General features: G+C 40.1%; 1 protein-coding gene across 9 annotated transcripts in view; it reads left to right on the plus strand.

Moving 5' to 3' along the window:
• DEPDC5 (DEP domain containing 5, GATOR1 subcomplex subunit) overlaps positions 1–21,185 on the plus strand; it is a 138,474-nt gene that overhangs the window by 65,277 nt on the left and 52,012 nt on the right. For 6 of the 9 annotated variants that reach the window (XM_079149689.1, XM_079149692.1, XM_079149693.1 and 3 more), the window contains 7 exons: positions 8,827–8,892; positions 12,029–12,212; positions 12,772–12,932; positions 15,355–15,472; positions 15,891–16,058; positions 16,715–16,934; positions 18,345–18,475. In XM_079149689.1, coding sequence (XP_079005815.1) covers positions 8,827–8,892; positions 12,029–12,212; positions 12,772–12,932; positions 15,355–15,472; positions 15,891–16,058; positions 16,715–16,934; positions 18,345–18,475 — 1,048 coding nt within the window. Of the gene's footprint in view, positions 1–8,826; positions 8,893–12,028; positions 12,213–12,771; positions 12,933–15,354; positions 15,473–15,890; positions 16,059–16,714; positions 16,935–18,344; positions 18,476–21,185 lie in introns of those variants that run through there. The other 3 variants (XM_079149691.1, XM_079149694.1, XM_079149697.1) reach the window with 2 other exon arrangements.

Consider the following 21,185-nt stretch of genomic DNA (forward strand, 5'->3'; position numbering starts at 1 on the left):
AGTATTCTGTAAGCTAACTTGTATTTCTCATATTTGGCTAAAGGAAGTTGTAGTGAAAATAAAGTTGTATAAAAGTGGTTAATGATGTTTTTCTTCACTTACTGGTAGATTTATCCAGTAATATTCCTAGAGACCGATGACTGAGACTTGGGAACGGGGTTGGAAGTAAGAGAATCCCAAATGATTATAAACTCATTCATTCATTAGTTCACTTTAAATGAGAAAACACATTCATTCATTCATATATTTCATTACCTTTTTGGTACTGAGGATTGAACCCAGGGGCACTTTACCTTGAGCAATGTTGCCAGGCCTTTTACTTTGTTATCTTATGTTATTTATTTATTTAAAAAATATTTTTAGTTGTAGGTGGGTACAATACCATTATTTTGTTTAGTTAGTATTTTATGTGGTGCTGGGGATTGAACTCAGGGCCTTTTGCCTGTGAGGCAAGCACTCTACCAACTGAGCTATCTCCCCAGCCTTTTTAAAAAGAATTTTAACCTTTATTTTATTCTTTTTTTTTTTTTTAAATGTGGTGCTGAGGATCTAACCCAGTGCCTCACCCATGCTAGGCAAGTGCTCTATCATTGAGCTATAGCCCCAGCTCTACTTTCTTACTTTTGGAATGGGGTTTTCTTAACTTTCTGAGGGTTTCCCTAAGTGGCTGAGGCTGACCTCATACTTGCAGTCCTCCTGCCTCAGCCTCCCCAGTTTTGGGGATTATAGGTATGTGCCACTGTGCCTGGCATTCTTTTCTTTTCTTATATATTTGGTACTGGGGATTGAATCCAGGGATGTTTTCCAACTGAGCTACGTCCCCAATCCTTTTTATTTTTTCTTTTGAGACAGGGTCTCACTAAGTTGCTGAAGACAACCTCAAACTTGGCAATCCTCCTGCCTCAGACCCCCAAGTATGAGGGACTATAGGCATGTATCATCATGCCTGACTTCTTTCATTTTAAATGAGTAAACAAATTGAATAAAAGTTTGGGGATGAAAAGATGCTTAAAAATATTATCTCACTGTCAGACCAGTGCATTCAGGATGTTAAGAAGGCAAGTGTTTCTAATGCTTTGCTAAACCAAGGAGCCAGAGTTTGAGCTACCCAAGTTGTTTAGGGTAAAGTTCCACTGCTCTTAGGCTCCCTGGAATATACTCTCAGCTAATTTTTCTGGTGACCCGAAGTAGGGAGAATTAAGTAGGTTGAGATGGTAGTAGCACCAAGATCTATTCAGACTAGTATTGTGATTTGGGGTAGCCCAGATTGTTCTCTAGATGTCTTTTGGAATTTTGCAGTCTACTCTGGGGAAAAGAGTGAGCTTTCGAAGAATTGTTATTTGGGAATGGTTGTGGAAGATCCTCAGATGATACCATCATGGAGTCTTCTCAGCTAAGGTTTTCCTGGTACACACACATTGCAAAAGCATTTGCTGAAACCTGTATCTCTGGTTTTGCCTCCTACCCCTTGGGCTCCTGAATTGTAGATATGCCTAACTGTACTTGGATGATTCCCAGATGTCTCATCCTTAAGGTGTTTTCAACTGAACTCAAAAATAGCTATCTCCCAACCCAGTCTTCCTCCTCTGTCGTCTCTTTCTTCTGACATTAGCTCATTTACTTTCTCACTGCTTTTGTTCAGGTCCCTATGGTCTGGCCAGGATTGTTGCAGTAGCCTTCTAAATGATTTTTCTCAGTTCTTGTCCATTCTGATTCATTCATACTGTCACCAGTGAAATATTTCCAAATGCAAATATGATCAGTTTCTCCTTCACACATAGAAACACTTCAGTGTTTCTTTTTCTTTTTTCTTTTGGCAGTGCTGTAGATTGAACCTAGGGCTTCATGCATGCTAGTCAGCTACTCTACTACCAAGCTATATCCTTAGCCTTTCCAGTGGTTCTTCATGATTTGTACTGCTAGCTGTTACTTGACCTCTGCCTACCTTTGTATCTTCACCCGCTTCCACTTCCACATAGCATTGAATGTTGAACAAGTGCAGGTTCTAGAATCTTAGGACATGAGGCCTGAATTTACCTCATGAGCAGTAAGGTCCTTGGGCTATTACCTAACTTCTGTGTATTCTCAGTTTTTTCATTATTATAATACTTGTAATATTAAATGTGATAATCCATATGCATGCTTAAGACAGTGCCAGAACACATGGTGTGTGTTTATCAAATAGGCACTATTGTAGTTATTGTATGAGCATATTTTATATTCCAGCCATTGCTTACAATCTTTCAAAAGAACTAGTCCTTCTGTATAGAATATGCTTCTTCCTTGTCTTCAGTCCCTGATTCTACATGGCAAACATCTACTCAATCTTTATGGTCCAATCATAATTCCTCTTTGAAGCCCATTCTAGTGGTTCCCTTTCTTTCTCATGTCCTCCAGGAGATGTTAGGCATGTTTCTGTGAGCTCCATGTGCACAACCAAACTTAAACACTGTTGGGGGCTGTGCCATGTTGGCGGCGCCAGGATGGCGCCTGATCACATCGGCAGCGAGGAGGTTGATTGACATAAGCACACTCAGGTGATTTTCTCGTCCATGCACACAATGTATGCACATGTGTTCTCGAGCACTAATTGCTTGCTCCGAGCGTCTCGCCTAATCTTTGCGTGGGAGGCGTGGTCCTGCTCTCCGCCTCCTGGAGGTGATATAAGCTTAGGCGGAGCAAGACAGAAACACAGCAGCCATTAGAAGCAGCCAGAGGGAAAAACACGCTGCAGCAGCCATTAGCAGAAAAGCAGTAGCAGAAGATACGCGGCGCGGCTGTAGCCAGAGAAGAAGACACGCCACAGCAGCCATTAGAAGCAGCCAGAGGGAAAAACACGCGGCAGTAGCTAGTAGGGACATACGCAACAGCAGCCATTAGCAGGGAAAGTAGGAAGAAGACTCAAACACGAAAGCAGCTAGCAGGGAGCAGCGGAAGGCAGATCGCAGAACTGAGAACTGAGACGCATCACTAGGGCACCTTAGGTAGACGTACCCTTAGTTCACAGGATGCAGGACTTTAAGGCGTGGCAGGTCTCTCTTCTTCTAAGCTCTAAGAAAAGCCTGTCCTTCTTTCAAAATCTCTCTTAAGCAAAGTCTCTCTCTCTCTCCTCTCAAAGCAAGTAAACCTCATTTCCTCTATCCTCTATAAACAAGCAAGAAAGCAGTGTACTAAAGAGAAAGAAGTGCCTCAGTTTCCACTCCACCACCCATAAGACCCGTGCAAGTTGTTGCTGCAGGCGGTGACAAATATCCATGGATTTTGGAACCGCAAAGAGCCAGCGACGAAACACCATGATGTCACTGTTTCTATGTTTGTCTCCCTACTAGACTGAGCTTTTTACACATCTTCTCCTCTTAGTGTTTAGCACATTTATTGACAATTGAATTTATACTTCTAAGACCCAGCTGTTATATGTGAGAAGCATTTGAACAATTCACAGAATTATTGTTCAATTGGTATGTGAGTGTTTGATTATGTATCTGTGTCCTAGAATATTTAACTTCTTATTAAGGTTGTGGATTCTCTGGGGTTATTTTTTTATTCAGGGTGATATAGTTAAGTGGGATTACCCTTACCTTGCCCAGTTCCCTTATGACCTGTACCATGTGTTCAGAGAGGTCAGAGCACTTTAGGAGTTAGGATGTAGCCACATGGAAATTGAATTTGCATCTTTTACATTATGTTACCTGATCAATTATGCTCATTAGTCATACAAAAAATTTAGGTAAAATCATCCTAATTTTTCTTGCTCTATGCAATAAACAGTATTTTAGTCAGCTTTTTCACTGCTGTGACTAAAGAACCTGACCAGAACAACTGTAGAGGAGGAAAAGTTTATTTAGGAGCTCACGGTTTCAGAGGTCTCCCTCCATAGACAGCAGGCTCCATTCCTCGGGGCTCATGGCAGAAGAGTGTGGTAGAGGGAAGCAGCTCACATGTTGATCAGGAAGCAGAGAGAGAGAGGTCTCCACTTGCCAGATACAAATATATACCCCAAAGCGACGCTCCAGTTCCCACCTCCTCCAACCACACCCTACCACTTCATTACCATTCAGTTAATCCCTCTTTGGAGACTAATTCACCGATTGGATTAAGACTCTCCCAACCCAGTCATTTCTCCTCTGAATCTTCTTGCATTGTCTCACATGTGAGCTTTGGGGGACATCACACTTCCAAACCATAAAAACCAGTTAATGTCAGATCTGTCTTAGGCTATGTTCAGAACCTTACCTTCACCAGTCCTTGCTTGGTCCAAAGTCCTACCATCTTTTGTTTGAATGTAGTAGTTTGCTAACTGGTCTCAGCTTTCTCCTTTGCTCTTTCGTATAGTATATTTTCAACACAGCAATTTGGAGTGAGCATTCTAAAACAGAAGTCAGATTTTATCTGCACAGAACCCTCCAAGGACTTCCCAGCTTACTTGGAATAAAAACCAAGGCATTATGGTAACTGACAGACACACTGGAGTTATGTTTCCCCAGGTGTGTCTCATATTGCATCCCCTGGTTTCCCCTCTCACTTCACTTTAGGGGTTCCCTAATAGACCACGCACACTCTAAATCTCTAGTCTTTTCTCTTGCTGCCCTCTCTGCTATTCTGTTACTCCAAAGAGCCTCATGGCTAAGGTCCATATGTCTGAGTTTGCCCAGAATAGTTGAACTCGTTGACTTGTATAATTATTAATGGTGTCCCCTTTCACTTTCATGGGTGTCCTGGATTATATGTTATGTTAACATCCCCCACATCCTCATCAGCTTACTCTTTTACTTTCTTCAAGTCTTGTCTGAATTGCGCACTCTACCCCAGAATTCTTCCTGTATCCTCCCTACCTAATAGTTTTTCTTATCATCTGACATTCTAGATTTTTTCTTATTCTTATTCTTGTTCTTATTCTTATTCTCTTTTTTCTATTTCTTATTCTTATTCGTATTCTTATTGTTAGTTCCATGAAGGTGAGGATTTTTGTTTTGCTTATGGCTGTATCTCTAGAACTTAAAGAAATTCTGGTACACAATAGATAGTTGGTAGACATGGGTAGATAGTTGAATGAATGCTAGAAGCCTTAGGTAAGCTTTTTCTCACTGAAGCATGATTTAATTTTTCATCTAATGCTTTTCTTAAACCTTGTTGAACAATTAAACTGGATTTGTTTCTTCAAGGACTTGAGCATTCTTCTTCTACCTTGTTTTGTTTTTTAAGTAGTTTCCTTTACAAGCCTCATGGAATATGGTTTGCTTTCTTGAAATTGTTACCTCTCTGCAAAATGTTTATTTAACTCTAACTAGCCACTGTGCCAAGTTCTGAGAAGAAACAAAAACAAATTTCCTGACCTCAGGGAGCTCTGGCTCAACATTCCTTTGGGATTCTACTTGAAGTAGTTCCCATGTAGAGTAGCAGCTATGAAAGGAAAGCCCTCTGGATCTCTTGCTAAATTAGGATGTGTTAGATGACGGAGTATGCTGCGAAGAAAGCAACGTGGATCTGAGTCCTAGTCCTGGAGTCAAGCCTTCAGATTTGCTGAACCTCAGTTGTTGCTGCTGCTGCTGCTTCTTCCTTTCTCCTTCTTCCCTCCCTCCTTCTTCCACCCATCCACCCATCTCCTTTTTTTTTTTTTTACTGAGCCGGTGATCAAATCCAGGTCCATGAGCATGATAGGCAAACATTCTACCTCTGAACTACAACCATAGAGAGTCTCAGGTTCTTTATCTACATAATGAGCACAAAGATCCTCTCACTTGCAACCTGCAGAATAGTTATAAGGAACAAATGTGGGTTGGGTTCATTTAGGTTAAGATTACCATATAGAGTCCTTGTTTTGGGATGATGTAGAGTGGAGTGTAAGCATACATCTAGTTCACATTTCACTCATTAACAAAAAAAAAAAGAAGAAATCAGAAAAGACAATGGAAAACTTCATGTGTGACCCTGTCTTTACCTCCTCAGGCTTGACATGTTACATCAAACCCAGATACTTAAGTATGACTCAGATTTTCTCCTGCATTTGAACATGATTCATGAATCATGACTCACAAGAGTAATGTTTCTGTGAGTTTCCCTCCTGACTCTGTTGAATTTCCTTTTGAGCATTGTTGGTGGTGGCCTCAGAGCTGTGCTCTTCACTTATTTTTCACTGTGTTGCCCAGCAGGGACCAGTGGGATTGTGCAGATTGTTTCCTTTTCTTTCTGTTTCTGTCCTCCTTTTCCTCTCTTTCTTTCCCCTTCCTTCTTTCTTTTTTTTCCCTCCCTCCCTTCCTTTCTTCCTATTATAATTTTTTATACCAGATATTGAACCCAGGGGTGCTTAAACACTTAGCCACATCCCCAGCCCTTTTTTGTATTTTATTTAGGGTCAGGGTCTCACTGGGTTGCTTAGGGCCTCTATAATTTGCTGAGGCTGGCTTTGAACTCGTGATCCTTGTGCCTCAGCCTCTGGAACCGCTGGAATTACAGGCATGTGCCAACGTGCCCAGCTCTTCTTGTTTCTTTAAAATTTTTTTGGCAGTGTGGGGATTTGAACCTAGGGATAATCTACCATTGAACTATACTCCCAGCCTTTTTTATTTTTTATTTTTTGAGGTACTGGGGATTGATCCAAGGGGTGCTCGGCCACTGAACTGTGTCCCCAGTCCTTTTTATTTTTTAGACACAAGGTCTCACTAAGTTGCCAGTGATAGCCTAAAACTTGCTTTCCTCCTGTCTCAACCTCCCATGTAGCTGCAATTACCATTGTATGTACCATTGTGCCTGGTGTATTTTAAATTTACATATAGTAAAATTTCCTCTTTTAGTATATAATTTTATGAGTTTGATTGAAGAGTCATATACCCACTAACAAATACATAAAAATACAGAACTTTTTCATCAACCCCCAGAATTCCTTCTTGCTACCTTTTTATATTCAATCCCTCTCCTGTCTCCTAGCAACTACAAATTTGTTCTCTGGTCCTCTACTTTAGTGATTTCCCAGCATGGAGTCATGCACTGTGTAGCCCTTTGAGTCTGGCTTTTTTCACTCATCTAATGCATTTGAAATTCATCCAGTTGTTGCATACATCAGTAGTTTACTTTGGTAAACAGTTTTTATGACCTAGTATTCCCACTCATATGACTTTTCATTGCTAAGTAATAGTCCATGGTTTGGATACAGTGTAGTTTGTTTATCCCTTCACCAGTCGAAAGACATTTATGTTTTTTTCCAGGTTTTGGCAACTATGAATAAAGCTGCTTTAAACATTGATGTAATTTTGTATCAACAAATTTTGTATGAGCATAAGTTTTCATTTCTCTTATGTAAAGTCATTTGAGTGGGAATACTAGGTCATAAAAACTGCTTTCCAAAGTGGTGTACCATTTAGCCTTTCTATCAGCGATGTATAAGAATTTCAGTTGCTCTGCATCCTTGTCAGTAGTTGCTATGATCAGTCATTTTTAATTATTCACTTAGGTGTGTAGAGATATTTCACTGTGTTTTTAATTTGCTGTTTCCCTAATGACTAATGATATTGAGCCTGTTTGTATGTGCACATTCACCTTTATTTATCACATGATAAAGTGTCTGTTCAAATCCTTTGCTCATTTACTTATTGAGTTTGAGTTTGTGTGTTCTTGAGTTGTGAGAGTTCTCTGAATATTCAGGATACATGTTCTTTCCCAGAGGACATGATTTGCACATGCTTTCTCTCAAGCTTGTTTTTCCAAAGATTTCACAAGGACTTTATAAGTAGGTGTTCTCATTATCAAAGATTCAAATAACACAAAAGGATTTAAAGTAAAAAACACAAGTTCTCTTTTACTTTCTGCCATCTTTAGCTTTCTTTTTGGAGGTATCTACTGTTGACAGTTTCTTGGGGATCTTTCCAATTCTTTTTCATGGTATTATACATTTTTAGTAAATATGTATGTTTTGTGAGTGACATTTAAAATATTATGTTTTAAAATTAGTTTTATTTTTTGCTATGACATAATTTTTTTTAGTTTTTAATTTGTTCTAATTGTACATGATAGTAGAATGCATTTTGACACATTAAAAAACATGGAACGCTTCATGAATTTGCGTGTCATCCTTGTGCAAGGGCCATCCTAATCTTCTGTTTTGTATTGTTTTAGGATATGTGCTGCCAAAGTGAGCACTTATTCTTATTACTTTTTAGTCAGTAAATTGTATTTCAAAGAATGTCTGTTGTTTTTTTCAGCCCAGTTATAGGTAGAATCATTGTTATTCTCTTAGAATAGTGAGTTTTGATGTCTTACCTTATATTCTTGAAAGCCATGATTTGGAGAAGAATTCTAGTAGATCAGGATGAAGGGAATATTTACTTATTTATTTATTTGTTTGTTTGTTTTTAAATAATTTTTTAGATGTTGATGGACCTTTATTTTATTCATTTATTTATATGTGGTACTGTGAATCAAACTCAGTGCCTCACACATACTAGGCAAGTGCTCTACCACTGAGCCACAACTCTAGCCCTGAATGGTCTAAATTTAAATAAGTCTTTTTAGATTTGCTAAAGAATGCTCTGATTAGTTGAAATGATTTTGTAATATGTTCATTTTCTTTAAAGTAGTAGTGGGTTGCTTTGCTAAAAGTCTCATTTGGCAAAGAATGATATTAATAACCTTAAAGTTCTGATTCATTCCCAAGCTTTAGTTTGTTCATTTTATCTTTGATCCTTTTGCACTGTTTGAAATACTTAGCCTAGAATTGGCACTTAGTTTTCATTTTTATTTTTAGCTTGAATTTGGAGTCTTTTAAAACTGTAATTGTGAGAACTCTTTTGCAAAAAAACTTCATTTAGACAAGCTGTTTTTATCTTTTCATAGGTATGAATCCTAGGATTCAGAATAAGGATTCTCTAGAGGACAATGTTTCTACCTCTCCAGACCCAAGTAAGAGGGGGTAACTACTAGCAGGAGGTGGATACTAGGGTGTATGGGATGTTCAGAGCATGAGAAAACAAGAAAAAGCCTGTGGGAAGAGAATGATCTAGAAGTCCACATGCTGTGGGGTACAGAAAAGCAATGAGTGTGAGGGAGGTTTATTTAGTTTCTCTGATGTGAAGTGAGAGAGGTGTGGCTCAATGACATGTTCCAGAATGTAATTCAGTGCACATGGAAAAGGTCACAAATTTACTCACAAGGCTCTTGGGCCAGTCTAGATCTGGCATTAGCTCTTAAATGCCTCATGGCTCTAGAAAAAAATTGCAAAGAAATAATAGGCCATTACTAGAACTCTTTACGCACCTGTAGTTGACAATATTTGACTTGTTTGTACTCATTTTGGTCATCCTTGTTAATCTAAATAGATGTACAATAAGAGAATATCTTATTTACAGTCACAACATAGTGGGGAAAAAAAACATCCTACCACCTGATAAACTTGTGCTTGACTCTGAGCAATGGATATACATCAATGAGTCTTTTTGTCCCCCCTCATGATTAACTTAATCCTTTTATTATTTCTTTAGGTTCTGATTTGTCATTTTTAATGGCTCTATGAAGCACATTACATATGTTGGTTAGAATAATCATTTCTTATGTGTGACCATTTGGATGGTTTCCAAGTTTTTAATGATGGCATATAATGCAAGTATAGTGAATGGCAGTGGGTGTGTTTTTTCTTTCAGTTTATATCCTTGGAATAAATTCCCCTAAGTATGATTGGCAGATTGATTATTTTCTAGAAAGCTGCCAGCAGTGAATAGATGATCCTATTTCTCTGTAAGCCCAGCACTGGATTTTGTTATCTACTTATTTCTGGGGTAGGACCTCCTCAGAGGCCTTCTTTCAGAACCAGAATGTACTGGGGTTATATAAGAGGCCGCAGTTTTACTCCCAGGGAAGAACATCATTAAATTAAGAATCTGAAGGCTTTTTCATTGTAGGATTTAAGGCATTTGAATTTCATATATTTTGGTGTGCGTCCAGCAGAAAGCATTTCTACAGGTTTTTACAACCCCAAGGGTTAGTAGGCTGATGAGGGTCAGCATGACCTACAAGGGCAGAAAGATGTAGTTGACTTCTATTCCTCGCTTCCCCACAATGACTTTGATCAGATCTCTCTATTCTGGATCTAACTAGGAAGTGGGAATAAGTTTAACTCCTTGTCTACCATGGGGGAAACTGGGGTGATTACTTTGACTATTCTGTGCTGTGTTTTGAATTCCTGAAGTTTTAATCAGTTAACAAGACCTGGGTAGACCATGAAGGTAATAATTAGTTTAATTATCTTTCCCACTTGAGTGGTGCTGCATGGGGCATCTTCTCACTGTGATTTAGCACATAGGTCTTCCTCATTCTTGTGAGGGTGATGTGAGGGCAGATGAGGCAACCATGTCATTAGCTGTAATTACTGTACAAATGTAAGTTGTGAATAGCCCTCAAGACCCAGAAGCAAAAGCGCAAAAATTTTCACTTTCATATTGTTTGTCTTATAGAGATTTTGAAAATAATCTGTACTTAAAGAGATGTTACTTAAAAATTAAACCAGGTGTGGTGGTTTAATTTCATTAACCTGAGAGTCTGAGGCAGGAAGGTTTTGAGTTCAAAGTCTGCCTCAGCAACTTAGTGAGGCACTAAGCAACTCAGTGACCCTGTGTCTAGATAAAATATAAAAAAATGGTGGGTGGAGGACTGAGAGTGTGACTCAGTAGTAGTTAAGTGCCCCTGGGTTTAATCCCTGGTACCAGAAGAAAAAAATAAAAGATTAAGATACTCCTCACTTAAAGAGCTAGCAGCCTGTATTAGTCTGGTCCTTATTACTGTAGTTAAGTACCTGAGGTGGAATAACTTTATAAAGAAAAGAGGTTTTTTTAGCTTACAGTTTGAGAAGCTGAAATTCTAAGCTATATGATGTCGTCTTGGGTGAGAGCTCCTCAGATGCATCACATGATGGTGAATGGGTCACAATGAGAAATCATGTAATAGGGAAAGATCATGTGAAAAAATAGGAAACCAGAGTATGGGAAGGGACCGGAAGTACGAAGAACTACTCAAGCACTATTTCAAGGTCCCATCAGAGCTACCCTAATCCCTCCCAAGGGCATGCCCCCTATCACCTTCTTTAAGGTTTCACACTTCTCCTCTCCCCACACTGGGACCAACCTCCACCCCACTCCGCCCACCAACACACAAATCCTTGGGGGACAAGCCTCAACCAAACCAAAGCACTGCCTAATTACTTTGACTCAGTGATTTTCAAATGGACAGTATCAGGGAACTTGTAGCAGTATCTGCAGATATTTCTGAGTTCCACCACTAGAGGGGGCCACTGGTACCTAGTGCATAGAATCCAGTGATGCTGCTCAACACTCTACAATGCTGACAGTCCTCCATAGCACAGAATTAGCTGTTTGAAGTGTCAGTAATTTCCAAGATTGAGAAACCGTGCTTTAACTGAAGAGCAGACAATTCCAGACAGACCCATGTGGTTGGGCTTATTGCAACTTTTATTTCTGGATTGTCTAACTCTGTCTCTTAAAGTTCCAGTCTCAAAACTTTCCCAGATATCCTCCCTTGTTTTTTTTCTCATGCCCTTTTGGATCTTTTGCAGTTCTCAAAGTATAACTTATTTCTGCTACTGTATGCTGTTTTGCTTTCAAATCAGGCTGAGCTCTCCTCCTTTCCCACCTAGCCACTCTGCAGTCCTCCAGAGAGGCTTCAGTCTGAGCCTCTATCTGCTCTCAGAAAGTTGATTTGCTTGGACATGTTATCCTGTCTGCCCTGCAGTAACCTCACTGGTATTGTGGCTGTAGCTCATGTTCAGCAGAAAATGTAATATATCAGCTGCAAATCCCACTTGCATGATGGGATTGGAGAAGCATGTGCACTGCGTTGTCTAACAAACTCTGTTTCTCTCTTTTGTCTTTCTCCCTCCCCCACCCCTTTCCTCTTCTCCTTCCCTATCCTGCAATTTTATCACCTTTTACCATGAACTGTTTTTCCCACCCTTGTTCCCTCCCTTGCCCCCATATCCCAAACCTGCCATGGTGACCACACGTACCTTTTTATCCGTTATGCGAGGCAGTTCTGACACTGTCTGCTCCCCCTGTAGTGCCAGGCTTCTGTTGCACAGTTGGAGTGGACTGGAAGTCTCTCACTACTCCGGCATGCCTCCCCCTCACCACCGACTACTTCCCTGACCGCCAGGGCCTGCAGAATGACTACACAGAAGGCTGCTATGATCTTCTGCCAGAAGCAGACATGGACAGGTTGGTGTCAGAAAAAGGTATTTAGAGTCCTGGGAGTATAATTGAGTGACTCAGTGGTAGAGTGCTTGCCTAGCACACACAAGGCCCTGGGTTCAATGTCTAGCATGACAAAACAAAACAAAAACACCTCAGCTTTGTTTATGAGGGTCCTGATTATGTCCAAACCAATGCATCATAACACTGAACCTTTAAACCTATATCCTTTTATGTTTGGGAAATTTTGTGGTGCAAAGATTGTTCATTTCTTTCAAGTTCTGTTGACATTAATGATTTCTCCTCTTTGAGCTTATATTTTCTATTGCAGTTATTTTGGGCACACTAAATCTGTTCATCTTTGCTAAGATTACTCATTTGGGCATTGATTATTTCCTGCTTTCTTTTTCCATGCCTTTGAACTGATCATTTCTCCCAAGGCTGGTTTAATCAATTGCTAATTTTATGAAATGCCGTAGAATGGTTGTCTGGGATAAAAGAAAGGAGATCACACTATGAACTCCTAAGCGTCACTGCCCAAGACCAAGCATATATATCCATGTGCACAATCATCTGTTTTTTTCAGGAGGGATGAGGATGGTGTGCAGATGACAGCCCAGCAGGTGTTTGAAGAGTTCATTTGCCAGCGCCTCATGCAGGGTTACCAAATCATAGTGCAGCCCAAGGCACAGAAACCCAACCCTGCTGTCCCACCCCCGTTGAGCAGTAGCCCACTCTATAGTCGAGGTGAGTGCTTGCCTTATGTTTTTTGTTTTCAACTAGGTTTGTAGGAGTAGTTTTTTGTGATGGTAGGGAACAGACAAATTTAGGAATCATTTTCAGCACAAAATTTTTCTTTGTCAGTTTTACTTTGAGTAATAAAATTACATTAGGTGCAAATTTATCTTAAACATTTTCTTTATACTCTGCTTTTAATGAAGAAGATATGATCAAGTTTAGAAGTCGTATAGCCTGGCTTGGTGAATACCTAGGAATAACATGCAGCTGAGCTAATACTGAGTTGTCAAAGTATGTAGTGAATTTTCTAAACCTAAAAATGGATATTTTTAGAAGAGTACATGTCATGCTGCAGCTTCTCAGATACTACCTAAGCCAGAAGTTTACACCTGTTCTTTTTTTCCTATATTGGACTCTTATTTCTGTTCTTTGTTATTGAAGCTTAGTGACTTAAAGCAGGAATGGTCATTCCTGAGTGACAGAGGCTAAGAAGTGACCAAGAATTGGTAACACTAATTGAATAAGGGTCAGACTGTGGAGAGCTCTTCTGATATGAATCTAACAGAGGGAGTTAACTATGGGTGTTTGGAATTATAAAGCAGTAATCACTTCCTAGAACAATCAGTGAAATTTCTTAGTCTCTTGCTTCCTCAGTGTTACTAATTAAATCTCCGTTCCCCTAACTACCCAGTGTCCAACATCAGATCGTCTTTGGCTCTGTTGATGGTTCTCTGTCTAAAGAATCCAGAAGTTTGGAATTGTTATTGGGTCTTAGTGGTAACCCAATTCAGGCCCTGCTATTTGTAGATGAAGCTTTGGACTGACTCCCTTTGGATTTTATGTGAAAGCTCCTTGTGCCATTTATTGCACACCTTCTATTCCTGTTCCAGACCCTATTGAATATTAACATTTTTGAGTGTCAAGATTATTTTGAATTCATCTTTTTATCCTTTATAATGGAAATGACACTCCCTGAAATACAGCTCTGTGGGTCAATAATTATGTGAATTCATTCATTTATTCATTCAACAATATCTTTAAAGTTTCTACTCAGAAGGGGGTTTTATAACCCAATGGGGGAAAATAATATTAGTCAAACTAGGATAAAACTACATGTTGTTATAAGCAGGGGTCTGTGAGACTGTCTACTTGTGGCCCAATCTAATCTGGAGGGTCAGAGACAGCCTCAAGGAGGTGATGTTTGAGCTTAGATCTGATGTAATGCAGGGGTTATTAGGAGAAGTAGGTTGGGAGTGGAAGGTGGGAGTTGAAGGGCAGAACATGCCAGGCAGAGGGATTGACGTGTGCAAAAGGCCAGTAGTAGAAGTCACCAGAAAGATGACTGGTGTGATGGAGTACAGGGAGTGAACTGGAGGTGTAGTCAGAGGTGTCAGGAGACTCAGGCCCCAAAGGACTTTGAGGAAGATTTTGTTCTCTAACCTATGAGCAGTGGAATGAATTCACCTGTGTTATTGGCCCCATCTAGCCTGTCTACTTTCTGCCGGTTGATGTCCCTCATGTATTTGTAATTCTCTTGTGTCCAGAACTGATCCAGGCTGATTCATGGCTAGCTGACCAGATGTTCTTTGGCCTGGCTATGCCCTTTCTGGTTATTTTCTCCTTTGATAAATTTAATCTCTCTTATTTCTATAGTAACAGGAATGGTACCATTTTTATTATAATTATATCATGATTGCCATCATAAAACTTGTGCTGCTCACTTGTCAGATGTTTATTGATAACCAGTTGTGAGCTATGCTCTGTTCCGGTAGAGAACAGAACAGCATTGACCTTGCCCTTAAATATTAGAGTCTACTGGGGGAGCCAAGCATTAAACTAATAAGCTACAAGTATATACTTAATTAGTATATATTTAAAGAGAACTGTGCGGGATAAAAACTTGTATAATTGGGGTGCACCTAATTTAGAATGAGATACCAGGGTACCCTGCTAGATACTCATTAATCTTACCCCATGACACTTCCTGGCAGCCCACAGGGTGTTTGTAGTATGGGTACAGGAATTCCTAGAGTAGTGGAAATGAAAGGGGATAAACTGGGTTGCTTGTCCTCCTGGGGTGAAGACTTTAAATGTCAGGGCATATAGTGTGTGCTTGGGTAGAATGTAGTTCCATATTTCTTCCACAGAACTTTCCTTAGAGAATGAGGCATTAGCTTAGCATGCGACATCTAGGTGCTTTCAGCACTATGAACTTCTAATCTGCTGCTTGTTGGTTTGGTAACAAACATTTGCCAACTTCTAGACCTTTTTTTTTTTCTAAACCAAGAATTATCTTTTTCCATAAATCTTCCATAAATGAAAGCATTGTTTCGGTTTCTCCTTTTCTGCATCTGTATGGATGAAAAGTAATTGCCTATTGTAGGAATGAGCCTCAGCCTGTTGGAGGAAGTCTTTTTATTTTTCCTATTAGGCCTTGTGTCCCGAAACCGCCCTGAGGAGGAGGACCAATATTGGTTGAGTATGGGCAGAACTTTCCACAAAGTGACACTGAAGGACAAGATGATCACAGTAACTCGATACCTTCCCAAGTGAGTCCTTGGACATTTAAGGTCTTCAGCTACGTGTCCTGGATTATGTCTGATTGCTAAATTGTGTATAGTTCTTAGTTCAAATAAAGGAAGTTGAGTGGTTGGTCTTTTCTTTGGAGGTTTGTTTTAAAATAACCCTGGTATTATTTTAAGTAGTTTAGCTTAACTACTTCTATATTTGATACAGCTTATGTTTAGCCTGATTACTGTTGAACCAATTAAAAATAAAGACGGAGGAGAGAAGAATGAAAAAATTTTAAGATCTGGGAAATTTCTATTATAGTCCCCTGGGATGAGTTGGTTCTTGTATTTGAGGGTTGGTTGCCAAGTATAGTGCTAAGTGCATTAGACAGAAAAGAGAGAGAAGAACTGGGAGGAATGATCTTTTGAATGTCTAGGCATGCACTTTATTTTTCAGGTATCCGTATGAATCCACCCAGATCCACTATACCTACAGCCTGTGCCCTTCACACTCAGATTCAGAGTTTGTCTCCTGTTGGGTGGAATTCTCTCATGAGCGACTAGAGGAGTACAAGTGGAATTACTTAGATCAGTATATTTGTTCTGCGGGCTCTGAGGATTTCAGGTCTGAGAGTGTCTTTTCATCTTTGCTACTCGGGTGTATGCATATTTTAATGTTTCTGCCTTTTTTCTCATGAGAAGATCTTACCTGTTATGTCTTTCAGAAAAAAATGGAAGAATAAAAGCATATTTGCATGGGTTAAAAATAGTTATGAGGTGGATAGGGTGATGGTTACATAACAATGTGGATGTACCTGTCATTGACATATATACTCAAAATTGGTTGAAATATTACATTTTGTTATGTCTAGTTTACTACAGTTGAAGAAAACAATACTGGACTTAGCGATGATGTGCCCTTTGGTGCGAGAGTCAATGCAGATCATGTTCTTAACATTTTCTTGACTACCTGACTGGTAACTTTGTGGTATCTCATGTTTAATTTTTCACTTTTATGCACAATTTGTGGTAATGATGATACAAATCTGCAATTTTGTTGGGTCTGGGTGCACATAAACATTTTGACTTCTTTGGGATTATAGCGATAGCGAATTTCGTAGTCTTCCTTCTGAGCTTGTGTCTGAAATGAAGCCATGTGCTGTACCATCAGATGACAGCACACTCCTGGGGAGATGGACCCTTACACACTATCAGAGATTGTTCACTGGGAGTACTCTGAGTGTCTGTAATTTTTCTTACCACTTCCTTGATCCTTTGTAGCTTAATTGAGTCTCTGAAGTTCTGGAGGACCCGCTTCCTGCTTCTGCCGGCCTGTGTCACAGCCACCAAGCGCATCACAGAGGGGGAGGTCCACTGTGACATCTATGGGGATAGACCCCGTGCAGATGAGGATGAGTGGCAGCTCCTGGATGGCTTTATCCGCTTTGTGGAGGGCTTGAACCGGATCCGCAGGCGGCATCGCTCAGATCGCATGATGCGGGTGAGGGCTCCTGGGGCTCCTTAGGGACTATACCCGGTGTGGGATATAGGATCTGTCACCTCCTCTCTCTCAGGGGCCTCCCATTGCCTTTTTTTTTTTGAACCTCATAACTGCCCAATGTTTATTTTAAATCCCAAACAATGTGTTGTTATTCACTGTAGGGTGAAGAAGGGGGTTATAAAGTACAGACAGTGATTGGGCAGTGTCCCATGACTTGAGCTATTCTCTCTCTGAGGACATAGCACCTTTATCTGCCTGCCAAGTGGCCCAGTGTTGAACACAGCTGCCTGTGTGATGCGGTGGTGAATTGCTGAGTATAGACTTTTAGGAGATTAATAGAAACAGTCCTTTCTTGTTCTTATATCACTTTAAGAATTTTCAGCACCCTTGTTCCTTCATTTCAATCACACACTGCTCCTTAATGGGAAAACTGAGACTGCTCTGCTCTTATGGGATATGTCTGAGTGCACTTTGCCAATAAGGGGCAGATCTAGGATTCAGCTGTTTTGTTTTGTTTAAATTAATATACAATATAATTGACTTGGCTCTGTGTATGTGTGTGTGTGTGTGTGTGCGCGCGCGCGCACACTTATGACACTTGTACACAATTTACAAATTTTAACAAACGTTTAGATTCAGGCAGCCACAACCATGATCAGGTTACAGAATAATTTCATCACTTAAAAAAATGCTCCATCATTCTACCCTTTTTAGTCATATTCTCCTTCCTGTATCCTTGTCTCCTAACAACCACTGACCTGATGATTCTTTTATCTTTTCAAATTGTCACAAAAATGGAATCATACAATGTGAAACCTTTTGAGGCTGCCTTCTTTCACTTAGCATTATGCTTTGGGATTCATCCAAATTGTTCTGAGAATCAGTAGTTCATTCTTTTTAATTGCCTGGTAGTGTTCCATCATCATGTTTCTAATTTTATTTTTTTTAACCAAAAACAAAGTTTTTTTTTTTTTTTTTTTTTTTTTGCGGTGCTGGGGATTGAACCCAGGGCCTTGTGCTTGTGAGGCAACCTCTCTACCAACTGAGCTATATCCCCAGCCCCAAAAACAAAGTTCTTTAATCTTCCTCCCACATTAGCTCCCTTTTGTATGCAGCATCACTTATGATTAGGAACATTTCTGGGAGACCTTCTATAATGGGAAGAGCTTTGGTTTTGAATTGAGGTAACCAAAGTTTGAATTTCAGCTCCAGTGCGATGTGGAATAAAATTACTTAACCTCTCTGAACCTCAGTTTGATCTGTCTTTTCTGAACACCAAGAACCAGTATTCTTCTACTGTGTTATTGAGTTCCCAGGGCTTGAAGATGAAGAGGCTTATGCTGGTGTGTGAGTGGCGTCCATTGCAAAAGCCTACTTGAGCCTCACCTCCCCTCCTCTTCTCTGCTTTAGAAAGGGACCACCATGAAAGGCTTGCAGATGACTGGGCCCATTTCCACACACTCCCTTGAGTCAACAGGCCCCACTGCTGGGAAGAAAACCTCGGCTCTCTCTGCCTTGCTGGAGATGGAGGCCAGTCAGAAGTAAGTGCCTGGTTCCAGAGGGAACTACTCCACCCTGAAAACTCCAAGCATCCAAAATTTTCTGTTTTGAAGATTTCATATAAAATTCTTGATTTTATATGAATTTTTATATGAAAAATATATGTAACATGATCTATGGATTCTGTTATACAGCATAAAAATTATGTAGTGTAGATAAATTAATACAATATAAAGTTATAGATAATGTATATAGTCAACTTTCCTTTTTTATTATTATTATTTTTTTTGAGATAGGGTCTTACCACATTGCCCAGACTGGTCCCAAACTTACACTCTTCCTTCAGTGTGTTTTGCTTTCAATAGCCCACATTTGTAGCATGCCACTACTGACTGTACTTTATTTTATTTTATTTTTGGGTACTGGGAATTGAACTCAGGGTTATTCAACCACTGAACCACATCCCCAGCCCTATTTTGTATTTTATTTAGAGATAGCATCTCACTGAGTTGCCTAGCACCTTGCCATTACTGAGGCTGGTCTTGAACTCATCAGCCTTCTGCCTTAGTCTCCAGAGCCACTGGGATTATAGGCATGCACCACCACACCCAGCTTGGCTGCACTGTAGAAAGGGCACATGCCTCTGATTCTCACTCTGGTCTTGTATTTGTCTTGCACTCTCTAGGCATTTGGGAATGTTGCTACAGTTCACAGGACACCAGTTGGACCATACCTTGCTTGGGAGGGAAGGGAGTGTTTCAGGAGGTGGGATTTAATTTGGTCCCGTAGGCATCAAAGCATTTATACTGAGGGGAGGTGGGATTTGTGGGGAAAAAGACAACATTGCCATGCACAGGTAGAAACTGCCTTGGGCAGGTTTCTCAACCTCATCCTCCACAGCAAGATCAGGTTCTTTTTTTTTTTTTTTCCTTTGGTACCAGGAAATGAACTCAGGGGCACTTAACCACTGAGCCACATCCCCAGCCCAAGATCAGGTTCTGGACTGCGCTTGCCTGCCTCCTGGGCCTATGTTCATTAGAGCACTTGTCAGTATTCTCCTGAGCACCTCAGAAATCTATTTACTTTTCTTCCCTCACATGACTACTTTGAGGGCAGAAGTTGTGAGTCTTCCCAGGACATAGTAGGTATGCAATGGATATTTATGGAATAATGGAGGATATGATGCTGAACATCTTTCTGTATATATGTGGGGCAAATGTATTAGGGAAGCCTGGACATTTTCTTTTGGGTGTGAGGGCTGGTATTGGGTATTATGTCCAGCAGGAGATAGCACACAATTAGACATTCAGAAAGCAACAGAGAATGATGAGAGAGCATGTGGTATGCTGGGAGGTGCAATTGAAAGGATAGCATGGGAAACTGGATGCACTGCATCTTTATGTGTTCTCATACCAGGAGGAATCCTTTGAAAATTATTTTATTTTATTTTTGCAGTGCTGAGGATTGAATCCAGGGCCTTGCACATGCAAGGCAAGTGCTGTACCACTGAGCTAAACCCCCAACCTGAAAATTTTTTAATAAATAAATCCTGCTTTGTTCATCACCAAGCTGCAATGATCATCAGCTCATGGCCAGTCTTGTTTCATTTATATTCCACTTGTATTCACCTTTTATTTTTTTCTCAAATGTTAGACATTACCACTCATCTGTATTATTTCAGAATATTTCTCTGAAAGATATGTCTTTTTTAAAAATACAAACTATAATAGTATAATTTACCTAAAAATTAAGGTTTTTTTTTTTTTGTTTTTGTTTTTGTTACCAAGAATTGACCCAGAGGTGCTTAACCACTGAGCCATATCCCCAGGCCTTTTTTATTTTAAGATAGGGTCTTAATAAATTGCTTAGGGCTTCATTAAGTTGCTGAGGCTGACTTCGAACTTGATCATCCTGCCTTAGGCTCCTGAGTTGCTGGGGTTATAGGCATACATTACCATTCCTGGCTTTTACAGTTCTTTAATATCATAAAATATCTAGTCTGTATCTTTGGTAGAAGTGGTTTCTTCAGAGATGAGTCTGGGTATAGGAATGCTTGGCAGGTGGGTGCCAGGAGACAGCAGCTAGTTGGATGAAATGGAAAGAGTGGGATATGCAGGAGAGGAGAGGAACCCTGTCGGTTGTCCAGAAGATGGTAATGAGAGAAGGAAATCGGGTAGGTTGGGCCTATTACTGAAAGCTCTGGTCCTCTTCCAAATTAACTGACCCAGGAAAGATCCTACAACTTTGCCTGGCAGCTTCTCCCTATAACATCTTAGACTTTTCCCATTATAAAAGAGAATAAGAACCGTATGTTACTGGCAAGGTTGTGAAGCTGTAGGGTGTGAAATGGAGTGAGGTATATTATTTTATTTTTTCAGTGAGTCATCACTGAGTACGCACCAAGAGCCTCTTTCAACTCAGACTAGGAGAAGAATGCTACCTTGGGGCAGTAGCATCCCCTCATGTGAAGGGTGAGATTCAGTTAATCCCATGGCAGGAGGCAGGACAAAGAGATCTGAGAGTTATTCCTTGCCCCCAGATGACTGCTCGCTGGGGGATATGCTATGTTTTCTTAAGAATGACATAGATTAGAGAGAACCAGACTTTTTTATATAACATTTGTTCACACAACATTTTTTTAAAGTTGTAGATGGACAAAATACCTCTGTTTTATTTATATTATGTGGTATTGAGGATCAAACCCAAGTGCCTCACGTGTACTAGGTGAGCACTCTACTGCTTGAGCCATAA

The sequence above is a fragment of the Sciurus vulgaris genome, assembly GCF_902686455.1.
Source record: "Sciurus vulgaris genome assembly, chromosome: 8".
NCBI lineage: Eukaryota > Metazoa > Chordata > Mammalia > Rodentia > Sciuridae > Sciurus > Sciurus vulgaris.